The sequence below is a fragment of the Chelonia mydas genome, chromosome 5, assembly GCF_015237465.2.
Source record: "Chelonia mydas isolate rCheMyd1 chromosome 5, rCheMyd1.pri.v2, whole genome shotgun sequence".
In the NCBI taxonomy this organism is placed as follows: domain Eukaryota; kingdom Metazoa; phylum Chordata; order Testudines; family Cheloniidae; genus Chelonia; species Chelonia mydas.
This window is the reverse complement of record NC_051245.2, coordinates 59,724,781-59,739,317: the sequence shown is the minus strand read 5'-3', so window position 1 is coordinate 59,739,317 and position 14,537 is coordinate 59,724,781. Positions and strand designations below refer to the sequence as shown.

At 44.2% G+C, this 14,537-nt stretch overlaps 1 protein-coding gene across 2 annotated transcripts in view; it reads right to left on the bottom strand.

The window, feature by feature from the left end:
* Positions 1 to 11,666, bottom strand: part of FAM81B (family with sequence similarity 81 member B) — a 59,304-nt gene extending 47,638 nt beyond the window's left edge. The window contains exons 1-2 of one of the 2 annotated variants that reach the window (XM_043546889.1): positions 11,327 to 11,666; positions 7,338 to 7,400 (exon numbers count right to left, since the gene is read on the bottom strand). In XM_043546889.1, the coding sequence (XP_043402824.1) occupies positions 7,338 to 7,378 (41 nt within the window). In that variant the 5' untranslated portion in view covers positions 7,379 to 7,400; positions 11,327 to 11,666. The remainder of the gene's footprint in view (positions 1 to 7,337; positions 7,401 to 11,326) is intronic. The other variant, XM_043546890.1, reaches the window with a different exon arrangement.
* Between the last annotated feature and the right edge of the window lie 2,871 nt (positions 11,667 to 14,537).

The following is a 14,537-nucleotide window of genomic DNA, read 5'->3' as shown; positions in this document are numbered from 1 at the left end:
ATTGATCACTACCTGTTGAGCCCGATGATCTACCCAGCTTTCTATCCACCTTATAGTCCATTCATCCAGCCCATACTTCTTTAACTTGCTGGCAAGAATACTGTGGGAGACCATATCAAAAGCTTTACTAAAGTCAAGGAATAACACGTCCACTGCTTTCCCCTCATCCACAGAGCCAGTTATCTCATCATAGAAGGCAATTAGGTTCGTCAGGCATGACTTGCCCTTGGTGAGTCCATGCTGACTGTTCCTGATCACTTTCCTCTCCTCTAAGTACTTCAAAATTGATTCCTGGAGGACCTGCTCCATGATTTTTCCAGGGATTGAGGTGAGGCTGACTGGCCTGTAGTTCCCAGGATCCTCCTTCTTCCCTTTTTTAAAGAGGGGCACTACATTAGCCTTTTTCCAGTCATCCGGGACCTCCCCTGATCACCATGAGTTTTCAAAGATAATGGCCAGTGGCTCTGCAATCACATCCACCAACTCCCTTAACACCCTCGGATGCAGCGCATCCTGCCCCATGGACTTGTGCTTGTCCAGCTTTTTTAAATAGTCCTGAACCACTTCTTTCTCCACAGAGGGCTGGTCACCTCCTCCCCATACTGTGCTGCCCAGTGCAGTAGTCTGGAAGGTGACCTTGGTCGTGAAGACAGAGGGAAAAAAAGCATTGAGTACATTAGCTTTTTCCACATCCTCTGTCACTAGGTTGCCTCCCCCATTCAGTAAGGGCCCCACACTTTCCTTGGCTATGCTCACTGTAATATGTGAGCACCTTCCAGTAGTGCATTAAACAATGTGAATAACTTCTGTCACATGCTGTTTGTTCTGTCATCCTCTTCCTAGGGGGAGTAGTGTGTGCAGTGTAGTATCTTGTAGGATACTACACTGCACATAAGGATACTATTATAGGAGGTATGTGGTGAAGGGGGTGTTTTTTGTTTTGTTGTTTTATATAAATATACCTGTTGCTATGTGTCTATGTTAGAGAAGGCAAGGTCAACAAAATGCACCTTGGATTTGGAGTGGAAAGTGGTGGGTTTGTGATTGTCCTTAGTTCTTGGGGGAGTTCATTCCACACTCTCAGACCATCCCCATAGAAAGTTCTGTCTCCTGCACAGATGAGCATTACTTTTGTTTTGACAGTTCCATTGTGCCAGAGGAACGGAATTGTCAACCACAGCCTTCAATCACAGAGCTTTCAGCATCTTTTAAATATCTTGGGCCCAAGTCATGAAGCACTTTGAAGATATGGAGTGAAACTTTGAACTAGATTTGAAATTCTATGGGAAGCCAGCATAGAAAGCTTTGATGTGCTTGTGGTAGCCTGTTTTGCTGAGAAGATGCACTGCAGCATTCTGTATTAGTATGAGTTTCCTAAATGCTGAAGGCTTCATGCCCCAGTATACTGCATTGCTGTAATCCAGCGACAGGGTGACAAAGGTATGAATACCTGAGGCCAGGCCTTCACCTGCCAGGATGAGAGAGAGTTTCCTAGTCAAGCAGAGATGGCAATAGCATCTGTGCGTAATGCTTTCTATGTGAGAGCTCAGCATAGGTGAGGAATCCACAAGTACTCCTAGACCATGGAGTGAACTGATTAAACAGACAGTACTGTAGCTGCAAGCTTTTCAAAATACTTTCCTCTGCCTACCAGCATCACCTCATTGAACTGGCTCAACGAGCAAGCAACAGCAAATTGCACGATCAACTTGGACATACGAATTCAGGAATGCACTCTAGGACCAAAGGCATAGGCTAGTGAAAAATTAGGTTTATTATAAAAGAAATATCTTTCCTCCTGTCCCACTCTCCTCCTGATCCCTCAGGAAGGAGTATGTCAGAGTATCAGCTATACTGCATTCCCTACATCAGTTAGGAATCTGAGAGATCTCTAGAAAGTGTTAGGGAAAGATCTCCCAGTGATCAGTAGTGTTGTCCCACCCTCTCTGGCATCACAGACATGATGTCATTGAAGGAGTACAGATGCCAAAATGTACATGTTTGTGATCCCAAACACAGCTGATCAATTAAGATCACATAGCTTCTTTGGAAGATGGGGGGCGACGGGGGGAGAGCAGAACCTCAGGGTTCACCTGGCTCGTTAGTGACCTTTGCCCCAACCTATCAACCAGAATACCTTTAAGAAAAACAATGGGAAAACTGAGACATTTTCTATTGGGAACAATTCTGCTAATATGTTATTCTGGATTTCTTCCTTTATTTTCATGAAAACAAGATTTTTGTTTCATTAGAATTCTTTCCTGCTACTTATTTTCTATCTGAACTAAAAATTATTCTTCAGTGACATTGTAATCATTTCCACAACAGTCAATTATAATACAATTCTAGAATTCTGACAATTCTAACTTTAGGCAACCAAGTTTAAAGAAAAAATTAACACACAAACACATCCCCTAAATTCATGAGAGGAATATTTATAGATGTAATACTAGGGGTAGTTAATCAATTTTCCATTACTTCAAGGCCTTCTCTCATTTCTCCAAAAAGGAATAATTTAGCATGGGGTACTTCACGGTCATGAGCAATAAACATGCTCCTTATATTCAACTCCTATGAACCTTGAATGTTCAGTCTAGAAGCAAATACATCTTCATTTGATATCCAACCATAAAACACTTTATGTGCATGAACTGTCCATTGCCTTGACCCCCAAACTGGCATAATTAACAGTACCACATAACATTTGATTTCCCAATGATTCCATCTTACTTTTTGTCTAGTTTAATCCTCATTAAAACCTAGAATCAGTGATTTCCTACTGGCTGAGTGTTGGGTCATTGCAGAGCTTTGCATTCTTTCTGCCATAGGCTTTAGCATGTTATGGAAACAGTGCTCCAAACTTTGCAATCCCCAGTGACGGGACACAGGGATTGACTGATTTAGGCTGTGCAGCTCTGTGGTCGGCATTCTACTTCAAAGGGCATTGTGAGGACCACTGCTGCCTTTCCACATGAGTGAATTCACCTTCCAGCCCAGCTGCTTTACAGGCACAGGGATAGGAGAATGAAAATTGTACCTCTCTGCTAAGGTTGCCAGGTGTCCAGTTTTCAACTGGAACACCAGTCAAAAAGGGTCCCTGGCAGCTCCGGTCAGCACCGCTGACTGGGTCATTAAAAGTCCAGTCAGCAGCACAGCTGGGCTAAGGCAGGCTCCCACATCCAGCTCCTACGTGTAGGTGCAGCCAGGTGGCTCTGCGTGCTGCCCCTGCACCAAGCACCAGTTCCACAGATCCCGCTGGCCGTGGTTCCCAGCCAATGGGAGCTGCAGTGGTGCCGCCTGTGGACAGGGCAGCATGCAGAGCCCCTGGCTGCACCTCTGCATAGGAGCCAGAAGGGGGACATGCCGCTGCTTCCGGGAGCTGCCTGAGGTAAGGTGCTTGAGGTAAGCTGCTTGAGGTAAGCACCCGGAGCCTGCACTACTGACCCCCTCCCACACTCCAGCCCCCTGTCCCAGGCCTGATCCCCCTCCCTCCCTCCAAATCCCTTGGTCCCAGCCCGGAGCACCCTCCTGCACCCTCAACCCCTCATCCCAAGCCCCACCCCAGAGCCCACACCCCCAGCCGGAACCCTCAGCCCCGCCCCCCCATGCCCCAACCCCTTGCCCCAGCCCTGATCCCCCTCCTGTCCTCCGAACCCCTCCATCCCAGCCTGGAGCACCATCCTGCACTCCAAACCCCTCATCCCAAGCCCCACCCCAGAGCCCACACCCCAGCCAGAGCCCTCACCCCCTGCACCCCAAACCCCTGCATCCCAACCCCCTGCCCCAGCCCAGAGCCCCCTCCCTCACCCTCATTTCTGGCCCTACCCCAGAACCCACAACCCCAGTCCACAGCCTTTATCCCCTCCCACACCCCAATCCCTGGCTCAGCTCGGAGCCCCCTCCCATACTCCAAACCCCTTGGCTTCACCTTCCAGCCTGGAGTCCCCTTCTGCACCCAAAACTCCTCATCCCTGGCCCCACCCCAGAGCCCACACCCCCAGATGGAGCCTTCACCCACACCTGCATCCCAACTCACAGCCTCAGCCCAGAGCCCCCTCCTTCACCCTGACATCCTCATTTCTGGACCCACCCTGGAGCCTGTGGCCCCATCCTGGAGCCTGTGGCCCCATCCTGGAGCCTGCACCCCCACCCTCCCGCACCCCAATCCCCTGATCCAGCCATTTGAAAATTAGCGAGTGAGTGAGGGTGGGGAGAGCGAGTGACAGAGGGGAGGGGATGAAGGGGGTGGGCCTTGGAGGAGGGGCTGGCTAGGGGGCAGGGCAAGGTATTCGGTTTTGTGCAAGTAGAAAGTTGGCAACCCTACTCTCTGCACTTGTGAAGGCAAAGCTGAGCCTGGAAACTGAACCAGAATCTTTCATCAGAATGTGGCTCACTAACCACAGGGGCCAGCCTACTTAACACATTGTTACTGGTAGTATTAGCGTGCAAAATATGCAGTAAAAGGCTAAAAAGGAGGCTTAGTACAATCCTTAAAAAAATAAAGATATTCCTTATCAAGTTTGAAAAATAATATTTGTCACTCAGTTGTTGCATGACTGAGTTCACTCCCATGGAGAAATCATAAATCATTTATCCTGTTTGGTTCTTTGAAATCTGTATTGGGGTAGAATTTAAGAGAAATCCTACAGTTTGTACTTTTGATTCAGTCTTGCATTTCCTTCATGTCAGCAATGATTACTTCATTTCTATTCATCTTTAAATGGCTCCAGCTAGCTAGAGGAGGAGGGATTATGCAGCAACCATTGTGCACAATCAAGTGTGCACAGAATCATTTATGAGGCAGGCACAATGCCTCCAGGAAACTTCACAGCAGTGATTTCTGCTTTCCTTTTACTTGGATGCAGTGTGCATTCCTCCTTACTCCAACCTAGTTCTGCTGGCTGATGGGCCACCTATAGTAACTTCCTGCAATATTCTAGATAAACCTAATTGAGTTATACTAAACCTTATTGAATTAAGTTTAAGTGTTTTAGGAGTTCCATTTATTAAAAATGCAAAGCTTATGTATTATTTTGGGATTGTGTGTAACTTCTCTAGAAGGAAGATAGTCAATGTAAACATTGGGAAGGGTTATGAGCGTCAAAGGATTATTTTAAACAATGTGCCAGACAAACCAAGTGAAGTGGGCTTTCTAGGAAATATCTGGAAGGAGGTGAATGCAAATTACCATGCTCAGCTATGCAAAGACCCAACCTTTTGACACTTCGCCCTGAATAGGGGACTATTGTCTGGCTGACTAACTATTCCTGGTCTCTGCAGATCAAAGACCCAAACTGTATAACGACGTGACTCAGATTCATGGGTGTGCTTGTTCTAAGCTAACAGCTGTTGTGAATTTGTGACCACAGAAAAAAACTCCTTGGTGGAGTTTGAGGGACTGCTCAACTGCCAGAGCTCTTGTTGGATCTGCGGTGATCCCTGGTAAGCTTATTAGCATGCATGTAGATTCTTCTGTTTTAATATTTTCTCTGTAATGTTTTCACCTTAAGAATAAATATGCTTGCTTAGAAAGGGCTGGGTGGTAACTTATATCCATGGATAATTATTACACTGTTTTTGAGGAGAAAAGCAACGGAGGCCTTCTTGGTGCAATTGAGAAAAAGGTGCAATATGAGGCTGTTGAGAAAAAGGCTAATATCATTATGGGATGTGTTAACAGGAGTGTTGCATGTATGACACGGAAGGGAGTTGTCCCACTCTACTCCGCATTGGTGAGGCCTCAGCTGGAGTATTGTGTTCAGTTCTGGGTGCCACATTTTAGGAAAGATGTGGACAAATTGGAGACAGTTCAGAGGAGACCAATAAAAATGATAAAAGGTTTAGATAACTTGACCTATGAGGAAAGGTTAAACTGGGCATGGTTAGTCTTGAAAAAAGAAGACTGAGTGTGGACCTGATAAAACTCTTCATATATGTTAACAGATGTGTGACAGGGTGTATCAGGTCCTTTGAGGCCCTCTGCTGGAGGTCTTGTGGTCCTTCCACACCATGCCCAGGAAAGAGCAGTAGAGGTGGGTCCTCCAGGCTGCCTAGAGAGGCTGCAGGGAAGCAGCCAATCGGAGCCCAGCAAGATCATGTGACAGAAGCTGCTGGTGAGAGCAGATCAGTTGCTAGCTGGAGCCAGGGGAGCAAAGAAGGTGCTCCTGGCTGATGACTGGGACTCAAGCTAGACTTCAGGCCGGAGGTAAGGGTGAAGCTGAAAATGCTGGGGCTAAGAAGGGAAGTGGCCCAGGGAAATGCAACAGCAAGTTAAAAGGAAGCAGCTAGGTTGGGACCCGGAGTAGTGGGCAGGCCTGGGTCCCCTCTACCAGCCACAGGTGGAGTGGCCTAAGCCCGGAGAAGGTGGCAGAAGACCTCAAAGAGAGCCAATATTTATCTGAACTGTTTTTTTTTGTATACCCACAGACTGTGTGACTCAGCTGTCACTGAAAACTTGCTCAAAAAGTTTAACTATCAACAGGGATCACAGCAAGTGAAGCAAAGCTGAGAGAATGCAGGTGCAGACACACTTGGCCGGCCCGGGCGTTCACATGAGATGAGTGGCCCTGTCACAGGCTCTTATAAAGAAGATGGTAATCAATTATTCTGTGTCCACTGGAGGTAGGGAAAGAAGTAATGGGCTTAATCTGCAGCAAGGGAGATTTATGTTAGATATTAGGAAAATTTTCTCATTATAAGGATAGTTACACTCTGGAACAGACTTCCAAGGGAGGTTGTGAAATCCTTCTCTTTGGAAGGTTTAAAAGCAGGTGAGACAAACCTAGCACGGATGGTCTAGGTTTACTTGGACCTGCCTCAGACCAGAGGGCTGGACTCTGACTTCATGAGGTCCCATCCAATCCTACACTTCTATGATTTTATGATATCTTCCCGTTATTCACATATTCAGAATTTTATTATGAAGTCTAATATACTTACTTTCAAAAGAACTTGGCAAGTCCACTCTTGCGTAGCGACATGGACCATGGAAGCAACCAGTTGAGTGATTTTATTCCATTCTGAAGAAAATGGTCTGATACACTACAGGCAATACATGCAATAGAACCTGAGCCATACATAGCAATGGTTCTCTTCCTTTCTTCAATTCAAGGTCCACAGATTAAGTACCATTGATGTAGAGCGCCAATCACAATTAGCAAGTACGTACCAATAAATCTACATTGTTCTGTGTTCACCATAGCAGTGGTAGTAAGTACAAGAGAGTGAACCGTGCTTTATGTCTGGGACTCTGCAATCCATTAAATAAGCACTTGACCGGAATAAACTTCCATTCAAATTGTGGTAATAGTTGTGATTTTAAGTAATTGCAGACTTACTTGTCAGGGTAGTTAACCAACTCAGTGGAGTTCTCTGACATTTTTGCTTGAAGAAAATCTTATCTAAAGCAAAGGTTAAAGTGTTTATTTGTGGTTTCCATGTACATGACTCAAATGAGTTTACAATCTGTACAGTCCATATTTCAGGACAGGGCTTCATACACAAATATATATCTCATAGAAACAGCAAACTTTCCAGAAGCTATAGCAGAATCAGAAGAGCATTGAGCAGTTTCTGATTTCCATTCAGGGAGAGCAAAAGGCTGGACTTTGACTGTAACTGATCAGCAGATAATTCCCCTAGCTAAGGGGAACATAGGCACAAAGTCAGGAGAGCCAACTCCTGTACCAATGTCATCCCCTGTTCTAGAAGAAGAGGCATGTCAGAGCAAGTCAGGAAGGGGACATGGCAGAGCTCCGCTCAGTCATGATTCTCCACTGGCCTCTGGTTCCCTCAGTTGCCAGTCGTGCAAGTTAGAGCAGCCTACTTGCACCAAAGTCAGGTGTAGTATAGATGGGCATAGCCCATAGGATGAGGGAATATGTGGAATAGCTGTTGTTGTGTAAGGATATAGAGTGTAGCTGTGACTTTCCATACAGGGACTGTGCATGAACTGCAGGTCACAGTGAACAACAGGCTCTGGTTTCTGTTGGGTAAGAGTTACGTAATCTTTAACTACAAATACCTTGGCTGTTAATACAGGTTCTCATTGCTTTAATCAAAAGACCACAATAATCAGATTCTTGACACCACACTCTCCTACACCTATTGCCCTGAGCTGAGTGGAGTTCAGACATAGAAGAGAGACTGGCCCTACCTTTCACAATTGTGACATGGTAAGACTGGATCCTCTAGACCCAAAGGCAACTAACGAGAGAATACATGAATACTTCTTGAGAGTCACATTGAATTTGTTTTCACTGCCAAGCAGCTAATGACTGTCCGATTCGGATAAACTGGTTAGGGCTAAGAATTGTCACCTGATACCTCTATACTGATATAGTACTGGCATGTATCCCTGGGTATTCACATTAAGACTTATTCCCTCCTTAAAATTATTGTTCCTGAAAACTACCAACATATAAAGGGAGTGAAAATTTGCAAAGTGGTTTATTCTTAGTTCTTCCATATGATCTCTGAGCTATCTCTACTTTTGTGCATTGTACAGCATTAAGCTCATTGTTGGTGCTAAACAGATCATCATAAAGAGATATACATGAACAAAAATGGGATCATAAAACAGTCACAGAATTATATACTGTACTAATGTATATACATAGGACAGAAGGAAACACTTTTGTTATTAAGCATTTATTACAAGAGTGCACAAATATGATACATATAATTCATTGCAAAAACTACATTAAAATAAAGAACTAAAGATTATAAATTTAATCCCTCAAAAATCAGGAAATGGATAAATAAAGGGCTTCCTATTCTACCTCAAACTCAGGAAGAGAAGTATGCTTGTTCATCAACCAGTGGGTGTCCTACATTGCATTAAATGCTGAGGCAGTTGCCCCCATTCTAAAAGATGCTTAGAATGAGCATCTGTTTCCCTGGAGATGCTGTGATGTCATCTTTCCAGTTCCGTGGCACATAGTTGAAACTCTGAAGTTCAGTGAGTAAAGCACAAGACCAGTTACAGAATTTTTAACCAATTGGGTTGCATTACATACCTGTGAACCAGATCCCATTGATGGGCTGAATTCCTTCAGATAGCACATTGCACCTCCTTAAAATGAGCTGTTTGTAAATACCCTGTGATCTAGCTGTATTTTTGTGAGGAGGTGAATTTAGTTTTATTTTATTTAGTGCTTCTTCCATTGCTCTTTAACTGTGTTTCTCAAATAGAAACAGAACAGCTCTTAGACACGAATAGAATTTTAGGTAAAATAACAACTAAATCCAGGCTGAACCAATAGTTGCAAACAATATATATAATTTTTTTGTCTCTTCCCATAGAAAAGAAAGAAAACTGCTCAATGGAATTCCATTTAGTTCATGTGTATAGAATGAACTAGCCCTTTAGGGGCAGGGTTAATTAGCTGTGGCAAGCATCTATGCTAAAATGTAACCTGTGTTAGAGAGAGTTAGTGCAAGATCTTCCACAACACTTAAATCCCAGGTTGGGACTGTCTGTGGAGAAACTGATGGAGCATCCACTCCAGTATGCTTCCAAGTTCCGTGTATGCTGCAGGAGTGGTTTCTGTGATAGCTTCACCAAGGGCTGCGTAGAGTGTTGCATTAGGAGAAGGCCAAAGGGAAGCTAGGGCAGAGGCCATGGGATCTGTGTCCATAACGATCTCTCAGTGGCTCCACTATCATACTAGGCAGATAACATAGAGACTGCAACCAATGCTCTAACCCTAGTTCCAGGACAGCAAGGGGAATGGGTTTTACCTCCCCAGCCCAACTGCCCTGCACTTCACCTCCTTGGAGCCTGATGCTTTGGCTTCTCTGACCTTAAAATCCATTGGACCACTGTGGTCATCTAGTTTGACTTTCTGCCTAACAAGCCACTCACTAATTGTGGCAGTGGAGGGAACTATTATTTTCTGCTACGGTAGCAAACACAACAATTTGTTATATATATTTTAGAAAGACACTCAGTTTCAAATGCAGGTGAATTGAACTTCACCTTTATGTAACTGTATCCTCTCCATATATAGTACACACACTCTGAAGGCAGCAAAGAGACAAAGGACAGAGCTCTTATGAGCAGATTTCAGACACATTTTGGAGTTGTGCTGAAAACTTGCACTTCTTGGTTTCCAGTCTTCAGGTTCTCAGTTTTTATGGCTGTCAATCCAGCATCTTTCACAAGCACTAGTACAGTAGAACCTCAGAGTTATGAACACAGAGTTATGAACTGATTGATCAACCACACACCTCATTTGGAACTGGAAGTATGCAATCAGGCAGAGACGCACCCAAAAAGCAAATACAGTACAGTACTGTGTTAAACATAAATTACAAAAAAAGGGAAAGTTTTTAAAAAAAAAAAATTGACCAGGTAAGGGAACCATTTCTGTGCTTGTTTAATTTAAATTAAAATGGTTAAAAGCAGCATGTTTCTTTTGCATAGTACAGTTTCAAAGCCATATTAAGTCAATGTTCAGTTGTAAACTTTTGAGAGAACAACCATAATGTTTTGTTCAGAGTTATGAACATTTCAGAGTTACGAACAACCTCCATTCCCGAAGTGTTCACAACTTGGAGGTTCTACTGTAGTCATTTTCAAAGAATACAAATGAAAAGCGTTTATTAAATAATGTAAAAGCAGAAAACCATTGGCTGACATGAACTAACACAAGTCATAGGGAAAAGAAAAAAGAGTAACCCAACTGGTAAAGATGCCTAGTAATAATTAAAAGACGTGTACACACACATACTCCTATACACATGGGACAAATTCTGCTCTCAGTAAATCCAGATGCAATTTCATCAAAGTCAATGAGGTTGCACACACTGCAGTCCTGTCATCATAGTGACAGAACAGATGGATTCCCAAGAGTTATTTTGAATGCAAAACCCTTTTTCTAATGTTATTAGATATTTAATCATATGGCAGCAGATAGCTATACACCACATCTGCTTGTTTGCAGTTAATTGCACTGTATCACCTTATTTACTGTGCATGCGACTTAATAGAAATTCTATCTCTGTATGATGAGAAACAATTTTTCACTAACCATTTCTGTAAGAAATAACTTAAATAGTATTGCATACATATAACCATAACACAGACACAATAAATTCTCTTATAATGAAGGAAAAATAATGTGATAAAATATTAGCAGGATATTAGAATTGCATACTTTGACTTTGTTATAGACATTACACAAAGATAACCAAACCACTTTCTACCAGATGGACATTGAAAAACACTGTAATTGTCCTATTTGATGTTAGCTACTGTAAGTCTTTGGAAGGCCAGTGAGTCCAGCATTGAGAATACATTCTCTGTGTTGATATCATACTTTACCTTGCAGCTGACATTTTCTTTGTTCTTCTTTTAACTCTTTAAGTCATTCCCATTAATTGTCTCAGTCCCACAGTGCATGGGAGCCCCAAATGCTGTTGTCAAGGAAACAGCTAAACTCTCCCAAACACAAATTCCCCATACCATCATCAGTCCATCTGCAAGTTCGCTGGGCAGCTCAGAAAAATGGCAAACTACCCAGGAATACCTGCTGGTAAACTCCCTACAATTCTACACATTTCTGGGAGCAGTGACAGTATTTTGAAATGAAAATAAAATCAGAAAAGGCTGTTGGACTTGTAGAAGACACAGGAGTCACAAGTTTCCTGAGTCTCTTGGATCACTGTTGCTTAGACACTTGTGTTTACTCTTGTTTCTAGGTAACCAAAATGCCTGTTCAGAGAAGGAAGTGTACAGGAAAATGAGCTGCTGTATTTGTCTTATGCTGACAGTCATTGTAGAATAATGTTAAAGGATCTCACATGCTTTTTGTGGGAGGATGCCCTGGATTTGGGGAGAGAGCGCAGGGAGCCTCTGCCCTCTTGCAGCAGTGCAGGCATCAGGCCAGGTAGGAACACAAGTGTTCAATGAGGATTGCACCGGGGGTAGAGGGTATCACAGTGCTGTGGTGAAACAGGAGAGAAAAGTTGAACTGACATGCAGATTATAGAAGATTAGGGTTGGAAGAGACCTCAGGAGGTCATATAGTCCAACCCGTTGCTCAAAGGATGACCAACTCCAACTAAATCATCCCAGCCAGGGCTTTGTCAAGCCTGACAGTAAAAACCTCTAAGGATGGAGATCTCCACCTAGGTAACCCATTCACCACCCTCCTATTGAAATAGTGTTTCCTAATATTCAACCTAGACCTCCCCACTGCAATTTTAGACCATTGCTTCTTGTTCTGTCATCTGCCACCATTGAGAGCAGCCTAGCTCCATCCACTCTGAAACCCCCCTTCAGGTAGTTAAAGGCTGCTATCAAATCCCCCCTCATTCTTCTCTTCTACAGACTACATAAGACCAGTTCCCTCAGCCTCTCCTCAGAAGTCATGTGCCCCAGCCCCCTAATCATTTTCTTTGCCCTCCACTGGACTGTCTCCAATTCGTCCACATCCTTTCTGTAGTGGGAGGCCCAAAACTGGATGCAATACTCCAGATGTGGCCTCACCAGTGCTGAACAGAGGGGAATAATCACTTCCCTCGATCTGCTAGCAGTGCTCCAACTAATGCAGCCCAATATGCCATTAGCCTTCTTGGCAACAAGGGCACACTGTTGACTCATATTCAGCTTCTCATCCACTGTAATCCCTAGGTCCTTTTCTGCAGAACTGCTGGTTAGCCAGTTGGTCCCCAGCCTGTAGCAGTACATGGGATTCTCCTTTGTAAGTGCAGGACTCTGCACTTGTCCTTGTTGAACTTCATCAGATGTCTTTTGGCCCAATCCTCCAATTTGTCTAGGTCACTCGGGCCCTATCCCTGTCCTCCAGCATATCTACCTATCCCCCCAGCTTAGTGTCATCCACGAACTTGCTGAGGGTGCAGTCCGTCCCACCATCCAGATCATTAATGAAGATGTTGAACAAAACCAGCCCCAGGACAACCCTTGGGGCACTCTGCTTGCTACTGGCTGCCAACTAGATATCGAGCCATTGATCACTACCTGCTGAGTCCGACGATCTAGCCAGCTTTCTATCCATCCTATAGTCCATTCATCCAATCCATACTTTTTAAACTTGCTGTGAAGAATACTGTGGGAGACAATAACAAAAGCTTTGGTAAAGTTAAGGTATATCATGTTCACCGCTTTCCCCTTATCCACAGAGCCAGTTATCTCATCATAGAAGGCAATCAGGTTGGTCAGGCATAACTTGCCCTTGGTGAATCCATGTTGACTGTTCCTGATCACCTTCCTCTCCTGAAGTGCTTCAAAATGGATTCCTTGAGGGCCTGTTCCATGATTTTTCCAGGGACTGAGGTGAGACTGACCAGACTGTGTTTCCCTGGATTCTCCTTCTTCCCTTTTTTAAAGATGGGCACTATATTTGCATTTTTCCAATCATCTAGGACCTCCCACAATTGCCACAAGTTTTCAAAGATAATAGCCAATGGATTTGCAATCACATCAGCCAACTCCCTCAGAACCCTTCAATGCGTTAGATCCATATCCATGGACTTGTACATGTCCAGCTTTTCTAAATAGTCCTTAACCTGTTCTTTCACCAGTGAGGGCTGCTCACCTCCTCCCCATACTGTGCTGCCCAATGCAGCAGTCTGGAAGCTGACCTTGTCTGTGAAGACCAAGGCAAAAAAAGCATTGAGTACTTCAGCTTTTTCCACATCCTCTGTCATACGTTGCCTCTCCCATTCAGTAAGAGTCCCACACTTTCCCTGACCACCTTCTTGTTGCTAACATACCTGTGGAAACCCTTCTTTGTACCCTTCACATCCCTTGCTAGCTGCAACTCCAACTTTGGTTTGACCTTCCTGATTACACCCCTCATGCTTGAGCAATATTTTTATACTCCTCCCTAGTCATCTGTCCAAGCTTCCTTTTTGTGTTTAAGCTCCCCAGAGATTTTTCTGTTCAGCCAAGCTGGTGCCTGCCATATTTGCTATTCTTTCTGCACATTGGGATGGTTTGTTCCTGTGCCCTCAATAAGGCTTCTTTAAAATATAGCCAGCTCTCCTGGACTCCTTTCCCCCTCATATTAGCCTCCCAGGGGATCCTGCCCATCAGTTCCCTGAGGGAGTCAGTCTGTTTTTCTGAAGTCCAGAGTCTGTATTCTGCTGCTCTCCTTTCTTCCTTCTGTCAGGATCCTGAACTCGATTGTCTCATGGTCACTGCTGCCCACGTTGCCACCCACTTCTGCTTCCCTTACCAATTCTTCCCTGTTTATGAGCAGTAGGTCAAGAGGAGCACAGCCCCTAATTGGTTGCTCCAGCACTTACACCAGAAAATTGTCCCCAACACTTTTCAAAGACTTCCTGGATTCTGTGCACTGCTGTATTGCTTTCCCAGCAGATGTCAGGGAGATTGAAGCCCCGCATGAGAACCAGGGCCTGTGATTTGGAAACTTCTGTTAGTTGTCTGAAGAAAGCCTTGTCTACCTCATCCTCCTGGTCTGGTGGGCTATAGCCATGACATCACACTTGTTCCTCTCACCTCTAAACTAAACCCAAAGACTTTCAACAGGCTTTTCTCCAGTTTCATA